General features: G+C 39.1%; 1 protein-coding gene across 4 annotated transcripts in view; it reads left to right on the forward strand.

The window, feature by feature from the left end:
• The window catches only part of CFAP43 (cilia and flagella associated protein 43), a 110,904-nt gene that overhangs the window by 11,040 nt on the left and 72,989 nt on the right, over positions 1–26,875 (forward strand). For 3 of the 4 annotated variants that reach the window (XM_081249666.1, XM_081249667.1, XM_081249668.1), the window contains 6 exons: positions 2,384–2,551; positions 5,942–6,092; positions 11,772–11,931; positions 15,507–15,574; positions 17,162–17,293; positions 21,622–21,738. In XM_081249666.1, the coding sequence (XP_081105792.1) occupies positions 2,384–2,551; positions 5,942–6,092; positions 11,772–11,931; positions 15,507–15,574; positions 17,162–17,293; positions 21,622–21,738 (796 nt within the window). Of the gene's footprint in view, positions 1–2,383; positions 2,552–5,941; positions 6,093–11,771; positions 11,932–15,506; positions 15,575–17,161; positions 17,294–21,621; positions 21,739–26,875 lie in introns of those variants that run through there. The other variant, XM_081249669.1, reaches the window with a different exon arrangement.

Here is a 26,875-nt window from a genome sequence, read left to right on the forward strand (position 1 = left end):
CTAGATAGCCAGACCCAGAGCCCAGGAGAGAGGGCTGGAGATTAACATTTGGGTGTTGTTAAATGAGATTCGTAATCAAAGTGCAAAAAGTGGATTAGAGCACCTACAGAGGAACCTCGAGACAGAACCTAGAGGTTCTAAAAGAGATTGAAAGAGGCAGAGGGATCTCCCAGGACACTCAGAAGGAGCAGTCATGGAGCAAGGAGGGACAGAGGCATGGAGGTTCCCGAATATGCCTCAGCCTGGATTCCAGAGAAAGCAGAGCCTGAGGCAGAAGCTCACCAGCAACTTCTTCAGGAGGGAGTAAAGTTCCAGGTGGGAGGCAAGCTGGAAAAGGGGGCAGGGAAGGGGCAGGAGCCAATGTGAATGCGCATTGCTTTACTGGGCACCACTTGGCTGCTCTGTCCCGCAGGTGGTCTTCTGAGAGGCTGTAATGGACTCCTGTGAACATGGACAGTCCCTGGGCTATGACACAGGGGGCTGGGGAAGGGAGAGGAAGATACGGGAACTTACCCACCTAGTCCCGTTACCCTATCGATCAAAGTTTCCCTGCCCAGGATATTAACTCTGCCACGCTTTCAGACTTATTGCAACTTGGGATGGCCCTGTGCGTGTGGAGCGGGCATGAGGTGTACCCGTGAAGTTAGTTGAAGCCTACACTGCTGGACAGCCACCGAGTCAGCTAGGCAGAACAGGTGGTTCAGGTCCCAGAAACAGTGTGAGGCCGACAGGTATGGGGTGTCCCATAAGAGCTGTGTGACAGAGAGTCCAAGAGTCATCCCAGAAGGTAGTTGTGGTGAGCGGAGTCCAATCCTGCAGAAGTGAAGTTAGACAAGGACCGAGAAGTGCCTGCTGGGTTTGAGATGAAGGTGGATGTCAGTGGATCTTGGAGACACACAGCTTTGTCGATGGAATGGTGGTGACAGGATGCAGATTTCCTGGAATGAGGAGAGAGTGGGCGTGAGAAAGAGGAGGCGGTGAGTTTAGAACAACTCGCTTGGGAAGTCTGGCTCGAAGGGCGGGAGAGAGACGTGGAAGGGTGAGACTGAGGGAGGGCTTTTTTTTTTTTTTTTAAGATAGTACAGATGAGCGCTTAATTTAAGTGCTGACAGGGAGGAGTCAGGAGAGAGGGAGAGTCTGAAGATGCAGAAGAGAAGGAACAATGGATAAACTAACGTTCCTAAGAAGTCAGGACCTGTAGGGTCCAGAGCACAGGTGGTGAAATTGGCCTTAGGCAGGAGGAAGGCTATGCCTTCATTGTAACAGAAGAGGAGAGGGAAAGAATGATACAGATCCTGGCAGGTCACTACACTCGCTAGCAGAAATTTGGAGGGATTCTCAGCTGATGGCCTCTGTTTTCTTTGTGGAAATCAAAGCCATTTACTGAGAGTAAGAAGGAGGTGGAGGAGTTTGAGGCTTCAGGAAAATGGAGAGTATCAGAAAACCAGCACTTTAGAGAACAGGAGAGAAAACCAACCAGAGAGACATAGCAGGACTGGAGGTGGTATAGTGGGTCCCCGGGGTGGTAACCACGAATTCATAATGTCACTGACACACGTAGTCCTGTGATCTTTCTTCTTTTCTCTCAACTGCCCAGGCTTTCAGTCGTATCCATCCAGGGTTGATGGGTTTTCCCAGGCATCTGAGGCAGAAAGTCAAAAAATCCAGGGAACCAGTGGTACCAGCAAGAGAATGGTTGATATTGATGGATGGGACCTTTGTGACGGGGACAGAAAGAGGTGGAAGCAGGAGGGAGCTGATAGACAAGGCGAGCTCCACACCTATTAGTTCCAATTCGCAAACCACAACCCTGAATGGAGTTCTGGCTCCATTCAGGAGCCAGACAGCTCACATTAATTTTTTTTCTGTATATGTCATCAAGCAAAGGAACTTGCTCATGATAGGCATTCAAGATATTCCCTCAAATAGGTAAATGATTTAGTCTGTTTTAAGGTACTAGTACTGTGACTTTAAAAGCTCAGTAAATGATCTACTGGCATCAGTGTGTACAGCACGTCTCGATCTATGAGGGGTACTCATGTGTACTAAGAGATTTAGGTACCTACACTTACTTTTCAGCAAATGCGATGATATATTCCATTTTCTAGATTTGAACGGGTCAAATCCAAATTTGATAAGGAGATAAAGCAGCCTTAGTAGCATATTGAAGAGTGATATTTTAAAATAGTTATTTTGCTTTCCTAGGAGGGCACACTATAATGATAAGCATAATTATTTATACATTTGATATTAAGATCATAGATTAATAAATTATATCATAAATTCTCAATTTATGTAAATTGTTTTCAAATAATTAGATAGATGTTCTCAAGATATGAAGTTCAAACGAATTATTTTTCACCAAACTCAATTTTCCTCTCAGGAACTGGGAATCGGGCGTCATTTTGTGCAAGAAATCACAGCCCGGTATAGATGTGAGCCAGATGACTTTTAACCCCATGAACTGGCACCAGCTGTGCTTGTCAAGTCCAAGTGCAGTGACTGTGTGGACAATCGAAAGAAGTAACCAGGAGCATTATCTCAAAGCAAAGTAAGAGACTTCATTACAACACAGCAAAGTGGGTATTTTTGTTTGCGTTCATGTAACGTGATTGGATCACTTTGGTGAATTAAGTGGCTTTATACGTGCATCCTTTTTGTTTGTTTGTTTTTTAAATACTTTTAAATTAAGTTTTATTGGAGTATAGTTGATTTACAGTGTTGCATTAGTTTCTGCTGTACAGCAAAGTGAATCAGTTATACATATACATATGTCCGCTCTTTTTTAGATTCTATTCCCATATAGGTTATTACAGAGTATTGAGTAGAGTTCCCTGAGCTATACAGAAGGTTCTTCTTTTTCCCTTCCTTCCTTCCTTCCTTATTTATTTATTTATTTATTTATTTATTTATTTATTTATTTATTTAAAGCAGGTTCTTATTAGTTATCTATTTTATACATATTAGTGTATATATGTCAATCCCAATCTCCCAATTCATCCCACCACCATCACCCCAACCTCCCTGCTTTCCCCCTTTGGTGTCCATACGTTTGTTCTCTGCATCTGTGTCTTTATTTCTGCCTTGCAAATGGGTTCATCTGTATATACGTGCATCTTAACTTAAAACGTTCTGTCTACATATATCAGTATAATTTCCTTGGAGTGGTTGTTTGCATTTCGAAAGGATTCTCTGTGCTTTGATTTCCCACTGAGTTTCTTTTAAATATCAAGCTTTTCCCACATGGCTTACTTTTCCAAAATTGTATTTGCTCTTACTATTTCAAAACATGCCTATTGTGTATATATATATATATATATATATATATATACATATATATATATATATTTAAAGGTCATGTTATCACTCTTTGCTCCTATTACTTTGATGCCCAATTGAAATCTCAAAACTAAGAAAACTAAGAAATTTTTAGATATGGGAAGTGTGTAGATTATACCTTCAGCCACATTATCTGTAAACAAAAGGGTAGTTGCATGTAGTGAATTCATGGAATTGCCTGTTTAAATAGAACTGGGTCAAAGAGAAGTTCTATGACCAATGTCCTGGTGATAGCTGATAATAATGGTAACTTTGTTGAAAAGAATTCAAAGACTCCAGGTGCCCCTGAGCTGACCATTCTCATCATACTCCCCAAAGTCAAAGACTAAGGAAATGTTGGACATACACATCCTTGAAATTGCAGTTTTTGAAACACTGCCTTCTTGAAGAGAAATGTAAAGCTAGTACCTGAAGTTTTCGAATGGGAAACCCTAAGAGAGGCACTTCGTTCTCCTCAGTATTCTTTATGTCTCAATTTCATCTTTACAAGGACCCACTGAAGAGCCAAATCTGTCTCAAGGCAGCGTTGACAACACTGTCCCTTTTCATACAGTGGGTAATGTCTCTGTCAGATCCTTGCCACGGCAGGCAAGTAACTTATCACATCTTCCTCTCCTTTTGCTTCCCCTGAATATGCTTCTTTAGTTCTGAATGTTGAGTTGTGATTTCTCTATAGGCAAATAAAGTGGGAGGCAAAGTGAGTGGATTGTCCTGGATCAGGAAACAAGCAGGATTTGAAAATACTTAGTTAAGTCTTGCATTGGAGTAGTAAGTACTGTTTTTGCATGATCATTTTTCAAAATTATTCATCATTCATAAAACATAACCAAAAACATTTGGAGTTTAACACCTAAAGCCATGAATTCTCTAAACTCACTTTATAGCCATGTTGTGGTTTAAAAGTAAATATTTGGCAAATCTGAAAATAAATTCTTGATACCAGAGGTTATAAAGGTAGCTGAATACAGCCTACATTTATGGGTTTTTTGGTCCATGTGTGTTGCCAATATTTAAAATTTGAGAAATTTCTCGTAAATATACAGATTATGATTTTCTCTTGAAATTTTGGAACCAAAGTTCTCACAAGTCAGCAAACCCTCTTGGTTGGAACTGAGTGGTGCCGGCCAGCTTTAGGGGGGGTGTATAGAGAACAAAACTCAGATTTTCTTTTTCTATGTAGGGAAGAGCCTAGTTCTTCCCTACTGTGTTTTTCTTCCCCATGAGTCTCCTTTACTATTCACAGTGAACACTTCAATTCTGACATTTGTGGAGGAGGTTTTTCCCGGCACCAAGCAAGTCTCCTTGATACCAGCTGGGTGTCTTACCATTCAACTCAGTTCTGACGCTATCTACCCAGAGACAGAATCAGATTCCACAGGCCAAGGGTTCAGTCCTACAAGACTGACCTCCCCTTTCCACTTCAGATGCTAGCTGCAGCCCAGGTTGTTACCTGTACTTCTGACTAAGTGGCTATAGTTAGAGGTTTCAATGACCCCCTCCTTGGGTTCCATTAATTTGCAAGAGCAGCTCACAGAACTCAGGGCAACACTTACTTACATTTACTAGTTTATTAAAGGATATGATAAAGGAGACAAATGAGCAGCTAAATGATGAGACACATAGGGCGAGGTCTTGGACGGTCTTGAATGAAGGGATTTCTGTCCCATGGAGTTGGGCTGCGTCACCCTCCCAAGTGTATGTGTTCACCAACCCGGAAGCTCTCCAGACTCCCCACCATTGTGATTTTATGGAGGCTTCCTCGTGTCACATGATCAATTATTTGCGGCATTTCCAGCTCCTCTGCTGTCTCTGGAGGATGGGAGTTGGGGCTGAAACTTCCAAGCTTCTAGTCACGGCTTTGTCTTTCTGGTGACCAGCACCCATTCCGGAGCCACCCAGGAGCCCACCTAGAATCGCCTCAGTAGCACAGAAGATGCTCCCGATGCTCTTATCACTTGGGACTTACAAGGGCTTCAGGAACTCTGTGCCAGGAAACTAGGAAGAGACCTATATGCATATTTTCCACTGTCTCACAGGAGGGAAAACACTTTCCCATCTGCCACAGTCCTACCTGGCCACACATCACCTGCCTAACCCTTGGCAGTGTTCAAATTTACAATTCCTGCTTTACATATTAACTTTAAAATTTTTTGAAAAATCTCTATATACTTAATTTATGACTGTGTATTACTTGTACTTTTATGATATATATATATATTTTATTATTTTTTATCTTTATTTTTTTTGTGGTATGTGGGCCTCTCACTGTTGTGGCCTCTCCCGTTGCGGAGCACAGGCTCCGGACGCGCAGGCTCAGCGGCCATGGCTCACGGGCCCAGCTGCTCCGCGGCATGTGGGATCTTCCCAGACCAGGGCACAAACCCATGTCCCCTGCATCGGCAGGCGGACTGTCAACCACTGCGCCACCAGGGAAGCCCTATGATATATATATTTAAATCTAGTATTTGGTTTCATCTGGTTTTTGCTAGGTTTTTTTAATGAGTTGTAACACCTCCCATTTTGCTTACCACTGATATGCAGCAGTTCCATCAATGACTTGTTTCTGTTAATCTGATTATTCTGATGTCTCTTTTATCCACAGGTCAGTAAAGCTGCCTATGGAAGATGGGTCATTTTGTAATGAAACAGATGTAGTTTTTCCCCAATCATTGCCCAAAGATCCTATCTATGGACCTGTGCTCCCCGTGTCAGCCATTGCCGGACTAGTGGGTGAAGAGGCAGAAACTTTCAGGGTAATGACCTGGCCCCGCTCCGTGTTTGCCTATTTGCATTTATGACCATCCCGTGAGCCACGCAGGATAGAGAGGCTCTTCCTGGTTTTTATTTCAGACTAGCCCTGGAGGCCACGAGAGATGAAGGCTCTGGAGTTTTGAGGTTGGGTGACTAGGAAGAGGATGGTCTTGCTAACTGAAACAGGGGGCCCAGATGTGATTTCAGTTTTGGACATACTGACTTTGGAGTGCTGGGCAGCATCTCGGTGGAGATGCCAGGTGGAGATGCCAGGTGGAAGCTGGCAACTTGGACCTAGTGTCAGGGAGGAGAAGGCAGGGCTGGAGACACAGTGTGTGGTCAGAGTCATTCCCCCAGAGAGGATAGTGGGAGCGTGGCGGGGGGCAGGGGATAGGAGGTGAGGAAAAGGAGAGAGAGGGTGTCAGGGAGGAGAGCCGGAGAGGAAGGAGTCAGCCAAGAGACAGGAGGAAGAAGAGGAGCCTGAGGAGGAACAGTCACAGAAGCAGGAGCAAATCCAGGAGAAAATGAGGCCATGGAGAATGGTGGAAGAAAGCTTCATAAGGGAGTTTGCCAACAGTTACTCAGTTTTTTTCATTCAACAGATACTTATCAAGCTCCTTGTAGGTAGCAGGCACTGTTTCAGGCAACAGGGTCGTATGGCGACCAACCAGGCATAACCCTGCTTCTCGGAGCTTCCGTTCTACCAGGGAGACAAACAACCAGGCAGCACCACCAACACCAGAAGTAAAGAGATACAGCAAATCGTTGTGAAATGTGACAGTTGTTACAACAGGATAAATGAGAGGTGGGCGTGGAGGTGAGGGAGAGATTAACATGCTGCTCAAGGAAGGCCTCTGGGGAGGTGACTGAAGGACAAGGAGGCGCTCCTCCTACTATAAGCAGGGTAAAGAGTGTTCAGGCAGAGGGAACTGCGCCTGCAAAGGCCCTGGGGGAAGAAAAGAACTCAGTATGTTTGAGGAGCTGAGAAAAGAGCCCTGTGGCTGGAGCAGAGTAAGTGAGGGGGAATGAGGTGCAGTGATGGTCAAGAGCGAGGCAGGGAGCAGAGAGTTACACATGCAGGGCCTTTGGGATGAAGGTAAGCAGCTGGATTCTGCTGAGCCTCTGGAACCTGCGTTATGTGAATGCTTGTGTGAAAGCTCCAAGCCCAGGAGAACCGAAGTAGAGTTTCCCCAATGTTTCTGAACACTGCAGAGAATTAAGCTATAGATGTTTAAAATAGTTGCATGTGATAATTAGTTTATCAAAAAATCTCTGGCCAGCAAGGGAAAAGGTTGTATGCTCTTAGTATTTCCTCTAAAGGATGACAATTACTCACTTTTTTTAAATTACAGAAAATAATTCCTTTTAATAGTACTGGTCTTAACGCTTGGAAATGCAACCACGCTCAGCCACAGTGGGGCAGCAAAGTAAAACCAAACACATCAGCCATCAAGGTTTACAACTTGAAACAATGTTTCTATGCTTAGTTTTTGATGCCAAAGAACCCACATTTTCAACCATCTCAGATTTGTGTGCGTGTGTGTGTGTGTGCAACAGATTTCTGTGGGAGCCCCCATCGTTCACCCTTTGTGCCAACTCGATGGTTCCTACATAAAACATTTAAAATTCAAGCAATTGTTCTTGTTATTTGAAAAGTGCTATGAAATGCCACTTTTAAATAATTAAATGTGGAGTTACCATTTTTTAAAATGCTCATAATAAACAGACATCTTTATTTCCTAGGACTTTTGTAATTCAGTGCATTTTAACCTTTTTCTGAAATAGAAATTTAATATTCAAGTATGACATCTCTAAATCATACAGGGAATATTATTAAGGCCATTTACTTTACATTTAAATTAGAAATCAACTTTCCCAGTATTTACTTCTTTCATCTTATAGACAAATAAGGTGAGAAAAATTGCTAAAACATTGAGTAATGTCTATACAATGAGTGAAAGCATAACTAAACTTAGATCTCAAATGTCTTGATTCTATTTCTTCCTGTGAATGAAATTTCTTGTGACCCAGTACCAATGGCAAAGAAACCAGTAATGACTTGACCTATTTAAGGGTCTTAAAATTTGACAAATGTGGATTTTTATAAAATTACAAATGTTAAATACTCCCCTTATTTCTCTTATAGCTAACACTAGAAAGACACATTAAATAGGACTTTAAATAGGCCCGCATCACGTTACACAACTTATTTGGGGCATTAGAAATGGTATCCAGTAGTAGCATGGGGGAAATCAAAGGCAGGTGTTATCTGGGCAGAAATTGGATCCAAGATAGTGAATTTAATCTCAAGGGTCCAGTTTTCTTTTTCCATCTACTTTTTTTTTTTTTAAGCAGAAGTTGCTAAATAGAAATTCCTTTTAAAACTCAAGTATTCTGACACATATTCAGATGCTTACAATTTCTAAAGCAATATTAAGTTGGGCTTGAGTTTTTTATATTTGGTCCTCAAGTGATCAAAATGTTTGATTTCAGAGGACTAAACAAGGAGGTGGTGTTACCAACAAATAGTTTTAAACACTATTGGCACCTTTTCTTTTAAAATTCTCAATTTCCAGCATTGAAAATTATTGTTTCTGCTTGCACCCCATAATATTACATTCATTTTTAAATGGCCCAGAACATATTTACTGATGAAAGAAAGTAATAGGAAGACAAGCCCAGGTTTATCTTAAAGTAAGAAAAGCCACACACAATACTAGTTTAATATACCAAGGCAAGAAAATTCCAAGTTTTAATTCTCACCTTCTGTGGCATACATACAGATTCACTGGTATTGTGAGAACCAGATATGTGTGGTTTTTTAAAGATTTTTGAGCCCATTGCCATACGAGGTAAGAGTCTGTCTTTTTGTGATTTATAGTCTAAGATCATCAAGACAACCCAGGCAACTTTTAAATAATGATGATTAAATAATGGTAGTCAGTGAGTAACTCTTTTCCCTCTGAGTCAAATCTCAGTTTAGACACCACAGAAATGTCATTAATCAGCAACAGTTTAATCCTTTTGAGTGGTTTTGTCCCCTTTCTTTTCCTGCCCACTGGGTGGCGAAATTGTTACTCAAGTATTTATTTTCTAACAATCCAAGACTATGAGGGCATGCAATAGGCCAATCATACAATTAAAGACAATGTATCCCTTAAAAAAATTATCATGTGGAGTGCTTCTATGTATGATTTCTGCCTTAGTCATATTTCCAGGTCCATCCCAAATGATAATTCTCTCTCTGTCCACTTCCTTCACTCTACCAAGAAGAGCAAATTGCTCTCTCATAGATTCTCTTGTAATAGTTAAACACTCTTCTACTATAGCCTACTATGTTTTCTGATTCTGATGTTTGTTGATACTACTTCTTCCCTTGATAGGTGATTATCCTATTGAGAAGAGGGTTCTCTTAGCAGTTGGCACAATACCTGCTATATAATCAACATTCAATAAATGTTTGTGGAAATATCAATTATGCAACAAATTTATATCGGTTGGGAATCCAGCAGAATAATTACTTTGGCAGTGCTACACCTGCTTTACCTTGAATCTGTAAACCTTTCCTAAATTAAAGAGCAGTATATATTATTCAGATAACTGAGTATTTATTACAACTTGGTGGCTTGCATTATCGAAGAGTTTTGAATGAAAAAATGGCTGTTTATATAGGTTTACAGTATTCCCCAACTATGAAACCTATTCCACCTTCCCCTGCTTTATTTTTCTCCCACAGCACTTTCAAAACATAACATTCCATATATTTAACTTCTTAACTTATTTTTACTCTGTTTTCCCTCACCAGGATGTAAGCCCCATGAGGGCAGGTTTGTGTGTGTGTTTGTGTGTGGGTGTGTATTTTGTTCACTGCTACATCCCTGTAATTAGAACAGTGCCTGTTATGTAGCATAAGTATTTGTTAGATGAATGAATAAAGGAATGAAATACATACGGAGCTCTCAAGGAATTTAAGAATTCTGTTAATTTGGCCATTAGCTTATTAAAAATGTTTTCTGTCCCAAATAAGGATATACCACTTTTATAATTAGAAACAAATAAAAATATTATTAAAAAATGTTTTCTGTTCCTATGGCTGTAAGGATGCCTAAAGAAAACAAAGACGTTATGTTGTAGCTAATGCAATTCTAAATAATAGTATAGCATTAAAAAAAGACTAATATAGTATTAAATGTTATATTGCAAACAAATGCATCTGTAAATAGATAAATAAATAAAAGTAAGGTAGTATGTTTGACTTGTTTAAATAGAAAGGAAAGAATGCCATGTTATGTTATGTTATGTTATGTTATGCCATGTTATGGTACCCTGAATTCAGGATCTTAATCAGTGCTGTGGAGGGCACATGCCCAGAATAGCTGCCATGGCTATTTTGACCTCTGGGAAGGAAAGCAGGTGGTCCAGGGCTTACAAGGATGACTGTTCTGTGTGGACAGAAAGGGGGAGTGACCTCTCCCCTGCTGGACACAGTGTTTAAGGCTGCAGGGGGCATAACACTGAGATATTATCATCTAAGGCACAGATCAGCAAACTGTCACCTGCTTTTACATGGCTTCAAGCTAAGACTGTTTTTTACTTTTTTTTTTTAGTGATCTTGGGGTCTTCTTTATTTATTTTTATTTTATTTATTTTTGGCTCTGTTGGGTCTTTGTTTCTGTGCGAGGGCCCTCTCTAGTTGTGGCAAGCGGAGGCCACTCTTCATTGCGGCACGCAGGCCTCTCACTATCGCGGCCTCTCTTGTTGCGGAGCACAGGCTCCAGACGTGCAAGCTCAGTAGTTGTGGCTCACGGGCCTAGTTGCTCCACGGCATGTGAGATCCTCCCAGACCAGGGCTCGAACCCGTGTCCCCTGCATTAGCAGGCAGACTCTCAACCACTGCGCCACCAGGGAAGCCCCTGTTTTTTACATTTTTAAGTGATTAAAAAAAAAAGGGATATGTGACAGAGACCTATGTGGTTTGCAAAGCCTATTCTCTACCTGGTCCTTTACAGGAAAAATTTGCCATAGACCCTTGGTCCATATTATTTTTAGTTCCCCAAACCAACATTTCTTCTAGGTACGTCCCAAAGATTTTGTGCATTTCTCTCTGAGTTTTCCACGGAATCAAAGTCAAGTAGGATGTTTCATGCACTAGAGAGGCTACCAGAGGCAGACAAAGTGTCCTCTTATTCCCCGTGACAGTTAACCAAGCAGAGGATCGAGGCCAACCTCTCCATAGCCACTCAAGGAAAATCACATTCATGTCCCCCTGCAGAACCAGGAGGGGAAAGGTTGACCAAAATCTTCCTCAAATGGTGTGATTTTAGCTAAACAATGACTTTCTTAGATCCAAGATATCAAAAAGTCCACCAAGAAACAGTGTAGAAGTTATTACTCAAGACTTTTGTGGGACTTCCCTGGTGGTGCAGTTGTTAAGAATCCGCCTGCCAATTCAGGGGACACGCGTTCGAGCCCTGGCCCAGGAAGATCCCACATGCTGCGGAGCAACTAATCCTGTGCGCCACCAACTACTAAGCCAGCGCGCGTAGAGCCCGTGCTCCAGAACCAGAGAAGCCACCGCATGTTTATCTGTTTTGTCTTGGAAATTGTTTTTGCTGAGTATTTCTCTGGCTCTTCAGCCATGACTGTTGTCTTAACACAAGGTTTTAAATCTTTCCTTGAAGCCTAAAGATGATCTATATACTTTGCTTCACCCGACTATGCACTGCTGGACTCCAACAAGTGACCTATATGTTGGCTGTGAACAGGGTCATCTTTTAATGATTAGTGGAGAAAACTTGAAGGTAACTGTGCTTAATAAGATAGAAGATGGACCACCAAGGGGTAAGAAACTGCTTTGCTTTATCTTCCCAGAACTGTAGCCATTGGTGATGGTTTTGCACTTGACAATGGATGTTTTGTTGCCTATTTTTCTCTTTCTAGAGACATCTTTGATTCCTCCTTCTTTATCCTCTAGTTCATTACCAAGTCCTCTGGATGTTTCTTGTAGCTAACTAATGTTTATTGAGTGCTCTATGCTCTAGACTTCCTGCTATCACTCTATATGTATATTTCACATACTCCTTAAAACAAATTTGTAAGGAAATACATTTTTATCTTCACGATATAGATGAGGAAATGAAGGCATTAAGAGGTTAAGAAACATGCCCAAATTCACGTAACTAGTAAATTATGGAGCTGACACCTGAACCCAGACAATGACTTCAGAGTCCAAGTTCTTAGCTACTATGCTATATCCTTTCCCATACATATATGCCTGTTGTGTTTAATCAGCTAATGTGCCTTCCACAATGACCCTTTCTCCACAAGACCTTCTTTTAAGACCAACTTCCGCCTTGAAAATTACTTTTTGTTGCTTGGTTAGACTTTCTGAGAGAATTTGACCTATTCTCCTTGGATCTGGTGTCCATTCCTGGTCCCATCAGCAGTGGCCAGAGTTGGGCCTGAGTCAGAGAAGCCAATGTCACCTTGTGGGGGCCTATGTGTAGACACTTTGAGAAGGGATTCTCACCAGGGCAAATTCTCCAACCTGACCAATGCACTCTCCACTCCAATTCCTCTTATTATTTCACACCTTGATTTCTGCAGCAACCTTAGGGCTGACTTCATTGACCTTAATCCACAGCTGACCCAAATCAGGCATCTCATCCCTGCCAAACTTGAAGACCATTTTCAACGTAAAACTCAAGGACTACTTGCCTTGATTTCAAGCCCTCTCTAATCTGATCTTACCTGCGCCATTAATATTATTTTAATAATATTATTAAATATTATTATTAAAAATATTATTATTTTAATAATATTATTTCCTGCTACTCCCCAGTATGAGTCTCCTGATCTAGCCAGTCATTTCTTCCCATCATTTTACAGACATGCCACCCTGCTCATTCCCTTGCCACCTTACTCTCTGTATCCTCCAGTTCCCAGCTCAAACACCAGGTCCTACAGCAAGTTTTCCCCAGCTGCATGTCCCTTATCTGCTCCCTCTCCTGTTCCCTGACTCACTCCACTGAGAAAGTGAAGCCATTAGGTTCAACTTTCCTACCCCAGTCCCCATCTCTCTTCCCTTTACTGTCACCTGTACTCTCCAGGCCCAGTCCACCCTCTGATCTCATGTCCACAACGCCATCCCTCAGCTCTCTAAAAACTAAGCCTCTTTTCTGGCCTATCTTTCCAGTTTCAGCTCTCCCACTTGATCCTTTTAGAAGTTCTCATCATTCCTGTGCTCTCTCTAAATTCTGCCTGCTGGCATTTCATTGGTAGTTACCTTTGTCTAGGATGCCCTTCTCTTCCTTGTCTACCTGGAAAATTATCCATTCTGGAGCCTTCCTCTGTCCTCACTCCAACCTACAGGCAAAATCAGGTGCCCCATCTGGGGTTCCATCAGACTCACTTCTTTGTTAGAGCCTCATCCTGTGCTGTTACAACGCCCCATGTGCCTGTCTGTCTTTGCCACTAGTCACCAACTCTTTGAAGTTAGGAACTGTGACTTACTCAAACTTGGCTCTATAGTTTGATTCCAGAGATTGCTAGGGAGTAAACTGGCACTTCTGTGTGTTTGTAAAGTGAATTATCAAGCAATGTTTCACATTTCCAAATCCCTATCACACTTGTAATGTTTTACACAATTTAGGACTTAGTTGTATGTAGTCTTTTTTTTTTTTGGCCACACCTCGCGGCATGCTGGATCTTAGTTCCCTGACCAGGGATCGAACCTGCGCCCCCTGCAGTAGAAGTGCAGAGTCTTAACCAATAGACCACCAAGGAAGTCCCTGTATGTAGTCTTATAGTGTTCACTATTTCCTTCCTGTACACTATTTTTTATTATTTTCATGATACAAATACTTTCAAATAAATATTTATCTAGCTTCTACAGTGTGGAGGACATTAAGCAAGGTGCCTCCAAGTTGACATAGGTGGCAAATATATAATCTCATAGTCAGCACCTTCAAGATGCTGATTTATATTTTATTAAAGAGAATAAGGCAAGTTGATAAATAATTGCAGCCAGGAAAATTAAGATGTGAGGAGAACTTCATAAAGTGCTATGGGAATTCAGATGAGGGAAAACTGCCAAGTTAAGTCATTTTGTAGGTGGCATTTAAAATAGCCCTTAAAGGATGGGTTCAAAGAGATGAGGGTAGGTGGAATTTGGGGCAATGGTATCTGCATAAACAAGAAAACATGGGGAAGGCTGAGAAAAATAAGTGGTGCAGTTTGTCTGGAGCATCGAGTGTTATGCAGGAATAGTGAGTGGGGAACAAAGGACATCTATCTGATACCATATCTGACCTTGAATGTCTGACTAAGGCATTTATACTTAATTCAGCTGACAGTGGACTGACATCAACTCCTGAATGGGGATGTGCCCCAATTGGAATTGTGCTTGAGGAGATTAATTATCCATAGTTCAGGGAAGCACAATCCTAGAAGCGGGTGGCTATAAGTAGCAGGCACCTAGACTAGGCCAGGAGTCATAGCAACCTGGACTCTAGTGGCAGTTGGATTGGAAAGAAGAGACTGCTGGGGTGAATAATCTTTGAAGGAAAGGACAGTATGTGTCTTAGCATCTGGCAAAATGCCAAGCATGTAGTGTTCAGTAAGTAAAAGTCTGATACATGTCTCTGAGCCTTTGATCTTGTAGTTCTTGTGGTTTATCTACGTAAAAGGTAATATGCTTTTGTTACTTTCCCCAGGACAATATTTTATTAATAACAACGTTCTTTTTTTTTTTGCGGTACGTGGGCCTCTCACTGTTGTGGCCTCTCCCGTTGTGGAGCACAGGCTCCGGACGCGCAGGCTCAGCGGCCATGGCTCACGGGCCTAGCCGCTCCGCGGCATGCGGTATTTTCCCGGACCGGGCACAAACCCACGTTCCCTGCATCGGCAGGTGGACTCTCAACCACTGCACCACCAGGGAAGCCCCAATAACAAAGTTCTAATAGATCACTTTTTCTTTTTACTTTTTTAAGTCCACTGTGTTTTATTTACTGAGGTATAAATGTATGTACCATAAAATGTACAAATCTTAAGTATACAGCTTAATAATAATACAGTTTTTGTCTTTTTTCTTTCTGACCCCTTAAAATCTCTGATAATTGCTTTCCTAAAAAAGAAAATATATTAACTATATAATTCCACAATGTTACTTCCATAGATCTGATGATACAGAACATTAAAAGAAAAAAACTTGTGTGATTTACATCAGTAGTCATTGCAAAGCAGCTTTTATTCTGCATTGTTTGAGAAGCATAGCGCATATCCTGATAGGAAGTTGATTTGTGGAAAGAAGAATTACAAAGAAATGAATAGTCCTAGGAAAGCAAGTGAGATTAATTACTCTGTACAGCACTTTTAATTATGTGTCACCTGTTTTACCTTGTTTTTCTTTTCCAAAGTGGGAAGAAATCTTGTCAGTCCAGTCACCATGGCATATCAGAAGGGAGGCGTGCTTGCTTCTGGAATTGTAATGTATTTTTTTCTTCAAAATTAATTGCTTTCAAGAAAATATACAAACATCTGAAGCTAACACAACGTTGTAAATTAACTATACTTCAATTAAAAAATGGTTAAAAATTTATTTCAAATAGAAAAAAAAGAAAATATACAATTTCCATTTGCTGCCATTTTCTATGATGAGCCATAATTTGGGATGTCAAGTTCTGTCAGATTATTAATTAAAATTCTGTTTTGGGGAGATGTTTATTGTAAAACTTTTTATTATGAAGAATTTCGAATATATACAAAATTAGAGATAACAGTATAATGATCTATCATATGTCTATCTTATTGCAAATAAGCAAAAACAGGATTAAAAAATCCAACCCCCCAAACACACACACACACACACACACACACACACACACACACACACACAAAGGAGTCAAGTCTTACAGAGTTCACCAGCCAGTAAGTGGAGAAGCTGGGACTTGAACCCAGGTGTGGCAAACTCCAAAGTTCTTGCTCTCATTTATTACGGCACACAGCCTCAGTAAGTATGAAAAGAGGCCAGACCAAGTTACATTTCCATGTGGTTGTAATCAATACTAAGGTTTGGAGCCGACCTACACTAAAATCTCAAGTCTACTGGTAGCTGTCTCAGAACCCTGTTAGCTTTGTGTCTTCTTTTGCCACAGATCACATCTCCAGGAACCTAAGGGCAGCTAGGCAATGATGTCAGAATGAGAGATGTAGCTCCACCAACAAGAAACAATCTGGAACTCATTAACCTACATGTAGCTTGTAATCTCCTCTCCCCAGCCTTGCAATGGACTACTTCCTCCTACATTTAGTCTGCATTTGTCCTTCTCAGGGCCACCCTTGGTGTGTTTTTTTAACCTAGTTTAAAGGAGAGATTGGAGCATCTGCTCTGGTGAGGGATGGAGAATGATGATGGGCTTGGAGAAAGCACCTTGCACATTTCTCCCCCCAGGTCTCAAGTCTGAACCCAGCCGTTTTTCTTGAGAGTAGTTAAATTAACCTAAAGCTGTTTACAACTAACTGATCAACATTTAACCAACCCTTTTTACTGGATACTTGCCCTGTTTCTAGCGCTGTGTGAAAAACTAAAAAAGAAAATACAAGGGAAACAGCACACTCCCTAACTTTGAGTCATTTAGAGATTTAGGAAATGCACATAATGATGATTATACATACATTAAGGCTAAGGCCTTTGAAGTAAGGAGACTTCTGGATACCAGCCAAACGATAAACTCTGCCTCATCTGCCCCACCTCCTATATAATGAAGAATGTGGTAAGAAGATAAATGCTAAAGAAGTTCAAAGAAAGGAGAGATCAGTCAAATTTTAGGTAATTGAAAAAGGTGTCACAAAAGAGATAAAATTGAAAATTGACCAGGAAACATGGTTAAAAGTTGGCTAAAGGTAAGAAACCACGGCATTCTAGATAATGTAAACATAGATGATGATTCCAAACATGAATAGTAGATGGTAATCAATAATTCTTAGCTTGTTTGATGAGGAAAGTGTATTGAATACTATGCATTGATCAAGTCTAATTTTCTTCATTTATCTCATTGTTTTTGGTCTCTAGGATGGCTTTGTGTATTCTTTTCTTATTAAAGATACAAATTACAAAGTAGAGGATTTTCTTGAGGTTGAAGGGCCTGTGGAACATTTGATGTTTTCTCCCAGTTACAGAATGTTGCTGATTCAGACAGACAAGGTATGCTAGATGGTGGTTTCTTGACATGAAATTTCAGATATTATTATTATCATCATTGCACGACAGGAATGAAGGGCAGAGTGTGTTGCATAATGATACACTACTAGTCAGGACTCTTTAGCTTGCAAATGAAAAAATACCCAATTTAAAAGACCTAAATAACAGAGGGATGTTTGTTTTTGTGTGTATATCTGAAAGCAAGCAAGGAATTGATATAAATCCAGGAGCTCCCGTGAGGCTGCATGCCTTGTTTTTCTGCCATGTCTTGGCTCTGTTTCCTCTTTGCTTCCTCCTTTTCTATGCAGACTCACCCCTGTGGTGTCAAGAGAGCCTTCTGCAACTCCAATTTTGTATTTTTATCCTCTTGGTGACCCTGGTAGAAAGATACCAGTTGGGAAAAAAATGTCCTGGAATCTAGACTCATTGTACTAACTTGGGTCACCTCTCTACCCCTGGGTCAAGTACTATGTCCAGAGGGATTCTAAACTCTCATTGACCAGGCCTAAGTCACATGTCTACCCTTGGACCCTGGGTAGAGTCAATCCACCCAAACATGAACTGAGACTGGGGTCATGGGTGGTTCTCTAAGGAAAACACAGGTTCTGTAAGAGAAGGAAGGGAGGGAAATAAATACAGGATAAAATCAAATGCCTACCTGAATTATACTGTTGGGAAGACTCCTAGGTCAGGATATATTAGTTTATATTGTTAGGCAATGATTTTAGATGAATTACAAGTAAAGTTCAATGATTTTCTGCCTAAAAGAAATTTAAATTTAAATATGGAAAGACTTAAGTGTCTGTAATTACCAGAAGTTAAACTGTGTTAATGATGTTTTAATAAATGACAAATTTAAAATATCTATGGAGAACAGGAAACAATAAAAAAGTAACATAACAGAAGGGAGAAAGACACAAATAGAAGTTCTAAAAAAGAAAAATATACTAACAAAGAAAAAATTAAATGAATATGTCTGACAGAAGACTGGAGAATCAATGAACTGGAAGGTAGATCAGAAGAAGTTGTCCAGAATGAACTCAAGTGACAAAAGTATGGGAAATACAGAAGGGAGGGTAAGAGAAATGAATGATACAGTGAAAAGATCTAACATGTATTTGATTGGAATCCCAAAGAGGAGAGAGAGTGAGACAGAGGTAATATTTAAAGAGAGATTTTCCAGAACTGATTAAAGACATGAATTTACAGCTTCAAGAGGCCCAGTGAATCCCAAGCAGGAAAAATATACACACTTAGACTTAACAAAGTGAAATTTTTGAAAACCAAAGACAAAGAGAAAATCTTAAAAGTAGTCAGAGAAAAAAACAGATTATTTCAAAGGACTTTCAGTTACACTAACAGCTGACTACTCTGGCAATAATGTAAGTAAGAAAGAGTGGAATGAGATTTTCCATGTAGTGCTGGGGTCAGGAAACTGTAGACCATGGGCCAAAAACAGCCTGCTGCTTGTTTTTGTAAATAAAGTTTTACTGGAACACAGTCAGACCCACTTGTTTATGTATTGTCTATGGCTGCTTTCACACTACAATGGTAGAATTAAGTAGCTGTGAGAGACCATATGGCCTGCAAAGCCTAGTATATTTACTAGCTGTCCTTTTATAGAAAAAGTTTGCTGACCCCTGATTTAGTGAAATAAGGTTACTACCACCCGGAATTCTATACTCAGGGAAAATACTTTTCAGTACAGGGGTAAAAAAAGACTTTCTAGACACTCCAGGATTGAGAGTTTGTTAGCACATCATCACTAGAGAAAATTCTGAAGAATGTACTTCAGGCAGAAGGAAAATGACCCCAGGTGGAAGGACTGTGATACAAAAAGAATGAAGAGCAGTAGTAAATGCGTAGAGAAATGTAAGTGAACACTGACTGTATAAAACAGCACAAATAATTCAAAGTTGGGTTTAAAAATTACATTGAATTAAAATTCCAGACAACAATAATGTAAGTTGGAGGGAAAGGAGTAAATGGAATAATGTATTTCAAGTTTATTTTATTTCCTGGGAAGAGAGTAAATGTTTTAAGTAACTTCTGATATTTATAAGCTAAGTATGCATGTTCTGACTGCTAAGGTAACCATAAAAGAACTGAAACATCAGATGAAATTTCCACATCATAGAGGGGCGAAGTGAAATGTTAAAAAAAAAAAAAAAACAACCCAAAACAAGGTAAGAAAAGAGAGAAAAATAAATACAAAACAAGTGAGAAAATAGAAAGCATGAATTAAAATGTAATGTTTAATCTCAAATATACTAGTAATTACAAATTAAAGCAAAACAGAATAGTTGGTCTAGTTAAAAGGCAAAGATTACCATCTTTGATTAAAAAAGAATCCAGGGCTTCCCTGGTGGCGCAGTGGTTGGGAGTCCGCCTGCTGATGCAGGGGATGTGGGTTCGTGCCCTGGTCCGGGAGGATCCCACATGCCACGGAGCGGCTGAGCCCGTGAGCCATGGCCACTGAGCCTGCATGTCCGGAGCCTGTGCTCCGCAACGGGAGAGGCCACAGCAGTGAGAGGCCCGCGTACCGCAAAAAAAAAAAAAAAAAAAAATCCAAACCCAACTCTGCACTGTTTTCAAGTGACATATCTAAAGCATAAGATTGAAAGTAAATTTAAAAAAAGACAGTAACATTGAAAATAAATTAAAAATTGAAAGTAAATTTAGAAAATGGGAAAAGATATATCATGCAAACATTAACCAAAAGAAAGCCTTTGGAGATATATTAATATTAGGTAAAAAAGACTTATAGGCAAAAATCATTACTAAGAATAAATGGGCTTATTTTAGAATAATAAAAGGTTAAATTCACTAGGAATACATAAACTTTTAAAATATATATGTACCAAATAAAATAGCCTCAAAATATATAAAGCAAAACATGACAAAATGACAAAGAAAAACAAAATCATGATCTCAATAGGAGATTTTAATATACTTTTCTCAGTACATGGTAGAATAGACTATGTGTACTCAACATAGCAGCCAAAGTGAGCAAAGCATCTCTCTCTACTACTCAGAGCCCTCCAGTGATTCCCCATGTTATTCTGAGTAAAAGCCAAAATCTTCACTATGCTTTACAAAACCCTTCATGATATGGACTCCACTCCCCACACTGGCCTTATCTCCCATGACTCTTCTTCTTATTCACCCTGCTTCAGTCATGCTGGTCATCATGCAGCTTGCTTATACGCACCAGGCATGCTCCTCCCTCAGAGTGTTTGCACTGGCTGTTCCTTCTGTCTGGAATGCGTTTCCCACAGAATCCACATGAATCCCTTCCTCATTTCCTTCAAGTCTTTTCTCTAAACACACCTTCTCTGTAAAGCCTTTCTTGGACACTCTTTAGAATTTCATCCTCTTATTTTGCCATGTCATATCCTCTTTCCCTGCTTTATTTTTTTCTTCTTACAATTATTGCTCTTTAACTTACAATATATATTATTTAGATACCTTATTCATTGACCAAAGTCCCCAGTAGAATGTAAGCTCCATAAGGGCAGGGAACTTTTGTCTGTTTTGTCCTCTGATGCAGCCCCAGCATCCAGAGCTGTGTCTGGCACAGTGTATCCACTCAATATTTGTTGAAGGAATTAATGAAAGGTAAATGAATGAAAGGTAAAAATCAGTAAATACCTACCAAATTTTAGACTTTACAGAGTTGTATTTTTTAGATAAACAGGAGCAAAAATATTCATGTTTAACCTAAATAAACTTGAAGAACTTGTGATCAGTTGAAAACAGACTTCTTATTGCTAGTTAAATAAACATACCATATTATAGTTACTTGGCAGGGATGCATAATGTACAGGGTAGATTTTTTGGAGAGGTGAATTTGGAACCTGAGAATGATAAACAAGTCATAAGTAACAGCTTCAGCCACACCTCTACAATTTTCACAAATGTACATTTAAAAGTTTTTGTTAGTGCCCACCGTGGTCTAGTATGTGATAGAAGTTAGTTCATCTTAACAACTTTTCTGGTTTTCTATATTTTCCAAATTTTCTGCATAAATAGACATTATTTTTAAAGTCAGGAAAAAGTGCTTTGTTATGTATTGTAATCTTTAAAAAAATGCTTGGAAATGGAGAAAAGAAGAAAGTCTTATTTATTGATTATTTTAATTGAGGAATGAATGAATGAATCAATAAACATTTATATTTTAAGCTCCTCAAGGTCAGGGCCTTACTGAGTTTATCTCTACTTTCCCACTACCTTTTCTCACACAGTGCCTTGTTCACAGTAAGCATGTAATAACTATTTGTTGAGCTGAACACACAATTGCATTGTTTTTTTCTTTTTTGGTATATTTACAGGGATCTATTTATATTTACACTTTTGATGAGGAGCCAACCTTTGAAAAACTCCTAGCAGCTTGTGATGGGAAATTTCAGGCAACAGACTTTATCACACCTGGAAATGAATACTGCATGGTGAGGAATATTGTATTGTTTCACAGTAGGATTTATGGGTAAGATTTTGGAAGTTCATGTGCAACCTGTTGTAAATCCTTGCATTGGGATTGGGAGCAAGAAGTCTTAACCACTGGACCACCAGGGAAGTCCCCCAAGGGTACTCTTGAAGATGTGGTAGAAATGCCAACTGCTTCCATCATCAAATCTACTCCCCAGTTAGAATGACATCGTCATATTGTGACTTCGTAATATTAAGTCTCTGAACATGACCGAAGCAATTAAAATCTTAGGAGCCATCCTGTTTGTTTGTTTTTATTTTTTAACCTTTTTGTTTTATACTAGAGTATAATTAACAATGTTGTGATAGTTTCAGGTGTACAGTAAAGTGATTCAGTTATACATATACATGTATCTATTCTTTTTCAAATTCTTTTCCCACTTAGGTTGCTACATGATATTGAGCAGAGTTCCCTGTAGGAGCCATCCTGTTTGTATTCACCATCCAAGTTTTCCAAGCCAGATCGTTAAACACATTCATTGCTAATGAGTTGTCAACACTTATTAAACTATTGGTGTTTACCCTCTCAGAGTGATGCAGCCCAATCTGAAAATGAAAATGAAATAGTTGCCATGCACAAAACATGTATTCAGTCTACTTAGAAAAAAAAAAACAAACCTTCCCTCTACATGCAGAAAAGAACATTTTTTTGTGGTGTTTAACTGCTTACTTTTAGTTGATCTCAAGAAACATATTTCACTTTTCATATGATTCATCAACAAATCCATTAAGATTTTGGGAGTTCTAGCAAATAAAAAAATACATAGACTATGGAATAGGTAACACTTAAGGTTTCTTCCAATCTTCAGATTCTGATTATGTGATTTTTCTTCCAGATGTTCTCTGATAAGAATTATGTCTGTTTTTAGGGTTGTTTCAACTCAATAAAAAAGTTTAATACAAGATTTTCATGTTTAGGATTTAGATACTTGATCCATAGTATCATGTTACCCACTCCCTAGTATTCAAGAAACAGAATTTAAATTGTATCACATTGCAGTTACTTTAAGCTGCTTTCAGTCTTGATCCTGCGAAAGAGTCAAAATTATCTGTAAAAATGAATATGAACTTTGGGCTTCCAGTCCAGCATGTAAAGAACCTCACAACAAGAAAAAAGCTGAATTGGGCTTCCCTGGTGGTGCAGTGGTTAAGAATCCACCTGCCAATGCAGGGGACACGGGTTCAAGCCCTGGTCTAGGAAGACCCCACATGCCGCGGAGCATCTAAGCCCGTGCACCACAGCTACTGAGCCTGCACTCTAGAGCCCATGAGCCACAACTACTGAAGCCCATGTGCATAGAGCCCATGCTCTGCAACAAGAGAAGCCACCACGATGAGAAGCCCACACACCACAATGAAGAGTAGCCCCCACTTGCTGCAACTAGGGAAAGCCCATGCACAGCAACAAAGACCCGATGCTGCCAAAAATAAATAAATAAAATTAATTAATTAATATATCTTAAAAAGAAAAAAGCTGAATAAGTTTAAAATCAACAATTCCTCTTAGACCCATCAGAGAATTGAGGTCACAGGGAAAACCACTCCCCCCAAAATTATAGAGACAGACAGGCAGATGCAAAGAATTACAGCTTACTGGAGCAGATGCCCAGAAGTAGAAACCACCACTGGAGCCAGTACCCAGGGGGATTATGACTGGAGAAACTGCACATCTCAGACCAAAACAAGGACACCAGAGGAAATTTTAGTTTCTGACACATTCAGCTACAGCAAACAGTAAACACAGTCTAACTCCTAGCCAGATAAACATAAAACTTCACACTACAGCCTATTTAATTCATGTTCTTTTACCCAGTACATCATGTCCAGCTTTGAACAAAAATTATAAGGCATACTAAAAGACAACAACAGAACAGACACAGAGCAAGCATCAGAACTAGACTCAGATATGACAGACATGTTGTAATTACCAGGCCAGAAATTTAAAACAAACTATGTTTAATATACTAGGGATTCTTATGGAAACAGTGGACAACTTGAAATAATGACTGGATAATATGAGCAGAGATGGAAACTCTAAGAAAGAAAAAAAGAAATATTAGAAATAAAAGGCAGTAGAACAGAAATGAAGAATGCCTTTGGTGGGCTCATCAATAGACTGAATATTGCAAAGGAAAGAATCAATAAGCTTAAAGAAATGTCAGTAGAACCTTCAACACTGAAATGCAAAGAGAAAAAAGAATGAAAAAGAAAGAAGAGAATATCCAAGAACATGGGACAATTATAAATGGTATAACATACACATAATAGGAATACCAGAAGGAGAAGAAAGGAAGGAAGGAACAGAGGAAATGTTTCAAGTAATAATAGCTGAGAATTTTTCAAAATTAATGACAGATCCAGGAAGCTCAGGGAACACTGGAGGGATAAATACCAAAAAATCGACACCAAATCTTGTTATATTCAAATGATAGAAAATCAAAAACAAAGTAAAAATTTTGAAAAAAATCCAAAGGGAAAAAAACCTTACCCTTGAAGAAACAAAGATAAGAATCACAGTGGTCTGCTCTTCAGAAATCATGTAAGCGAAAGTAGAGTGAATATCTAAAGTGTTGAAAGAAAAAAAACCAACAACCCAGGATTCTATATCCAGCAAAATTATCCTTCAAAAGTGAAGGAAAAAAAATTTTCTCAGACAAATAAAAATTGAGGGAATTTGTCACTAGCAGAACTGCCTTGCAAGGAATGTTAAAAGAAATTTTTCAGAGAGACAGACCAGCAGGCAGAAGATCAAAATCATAGGTGAATTGAACAATACCATCAATCAACTGGATCTAATTGACATCTATAGATTACCTCATCAAATGATAGCATAATATACATTCTTCTCAGGCTCACATGAATTATCCACCAAAATAGATCACATTCTTGGTCATAAAACATACCTTAACCATTTAAAAGAAATACGTTCTCAGGCTACATGGAATTAAATTAGAAGTAAATAACAGAAAGGTAGCTGGAAACTCCCCCAACCCCAAAATAATTGGAGCGTAAACAACACACTTCTAATAACACATGGCTCAAAGAAGTCTTAAGAGTAATTAAAAATTTGAACTAAATGAAAATGAATATACTAAATATCAAGATTTATGGGATTTTGCAGTGAATACAGGGCTTAGAGGGAAATTTATAGCATTCAGTGCATATATTAGAAAAGAAGAATGTTTAAGATCAATAATCTAAGCCCCCACTTTAGGAAATAGAAAAAAAAACAAAATTAAATCCAAAGTAAACAGAAGAAAAGAAATAATAAAAATGAGAGCAGAATGCAATGAAACTAAAAATAGGAAATCAGTAGAGAAAATCTAAGAAACCAAAAGCTGGTTCTTTAAAAAGATCAATAAAATTGATAAACTTCTAGCCAAGTTAACGAGGCAGTGGGGGCAGGAGGGAGAGAGAGAGAGGAGATACAAATTACTAACATCAGAAATGAAAATTAAAGAGGGGTCATTACTACTGACCCCAGGGACATTAAGAGGATAATAAAAGAGTACAGTCGGGCTTCCCTGGTGGCGCAGTGGTTGAGAGTCCGCCTGTCGATGCAGGGGACACGGGTTCGTGCCCCGGTCCGGGAAGATCCCACTATGCCGCAGAGCGGCTAGGCCCGTGAGCCATGGCCGCTGAGCCTGCGCGTCCAGAGCCTGTGCTCCGCAGCGGGAGAGGCCACAACAGTGAGAAGCCCGCGTACCGCAAAAAAAAAAAAAAGAGTACAGTCATCCTTCAGTATCCATGGGGGATTGGTTACAGGACTCCCCGTGGATACCAAAATCCATGAATGGTCAAGTCCTTTATATAAAATGGCATAGTACAGTCAGCTCTCCAGATGCAGAACCCACAGATACAGAGGGCCAACCATATTATGAACAACTCTATGCCTACAAATTTGATAATTTAGATGAAATGGACCAATTCTTTGAAAGATATAATCTACCAAAACTCATACAAGGAGAAATAAATAATCTGAGCCTATATCTATTAAATAAATTGAATAAATTGATTTATTAATAAATTGAATAATAATTGAATACATTAAATAATAAATTGAATAAATAATTAATAATAACATTACAAAACAAAACCTCTCAGCAAACAACAAATAGTGGGTAACTTCTTCAGTCTGATAAAGGACATCTTTAAAAAAGAAAACCTTAATGAAATCAACTGGAAGTCCTAAATGCAATAAGACCAAAAAAAGGGGGGGTGGGTATGGGGAATAAAAGGTATTAAGATTGCAAGGGAAGAAATAAAACTTTGTTCTTAGATGACCTGATTGTCTATGTAGAAAATCCCAGAGAATCAATAAAAAATCCTTCTGGAGCTAAGTGATTATAACAAGGTTGCAGGGTACAAGTTTAATATACAAAAGTCAATTGCTTTCTTATACAAGCAGTGAAGAATTGGAATTTGAAATTTAAAACACAATACCATTTACATTAGCCCTGAAAAAGTAAAATAGGAATAAATCTAACAAAATATGTACAAGATATATATGAGAAAAACTATAAAACTCTGATGAAAGAAATCAAACAAGATCTAATAAATGCATAAATATTTCATGTACATAGGTAAGAAGACTCAGTATTATTAAGATGTCGATTCTTTCTAACTTGGCTTATAGATTCAATGCAATTCCGATCAACATCCCAGTAAATTATTTTGTGGATATCAATAAAATGATTCTAGAACTTAGTGATTCTAGAATTGGGTAGGACTAACACTACCCAATTTCAATATTTACTATAAAGCTACAGTAATCAAGACAGTATGGTATTCATGAGAGAGTAGACAAACAGATCAATGGAACAGTGTCTAGAAATATAGTCAACTGACCTTTCACAAATATGCAAAAGCAACTTAATTGAGAAAGCATAGTTTTTTTCAACAAATGGTGCAGGAGGAAATGGACATTCACATGCCAAAAAAGAAAAAAATCTAGTCACAGATCTTACACCCTTCCCAAAAAATTAACTCAAAATGGATTGTAGACCTAAATGTAAAATACAAAACTATAAAACTCCTAGGAGATGACAAAGGAGAAAAATCTAAGTGACCTTGGGTTTGGTAATGACTTTCTAGATA

This window comes from Mesoplodon bidens (assembly GCF_964165515.1).
Source record: "Mesoplodon bidens genome assembly, chromosome: 1".
In the NCBI taxonomy this organism is placed as follows: domain Eukaryota; kingdom Metazoa; phylum Chordata; class Mammalia; order Artiodactyla; family Ziphiidae; genus Mesoplodon; species Mesoplodon bidens.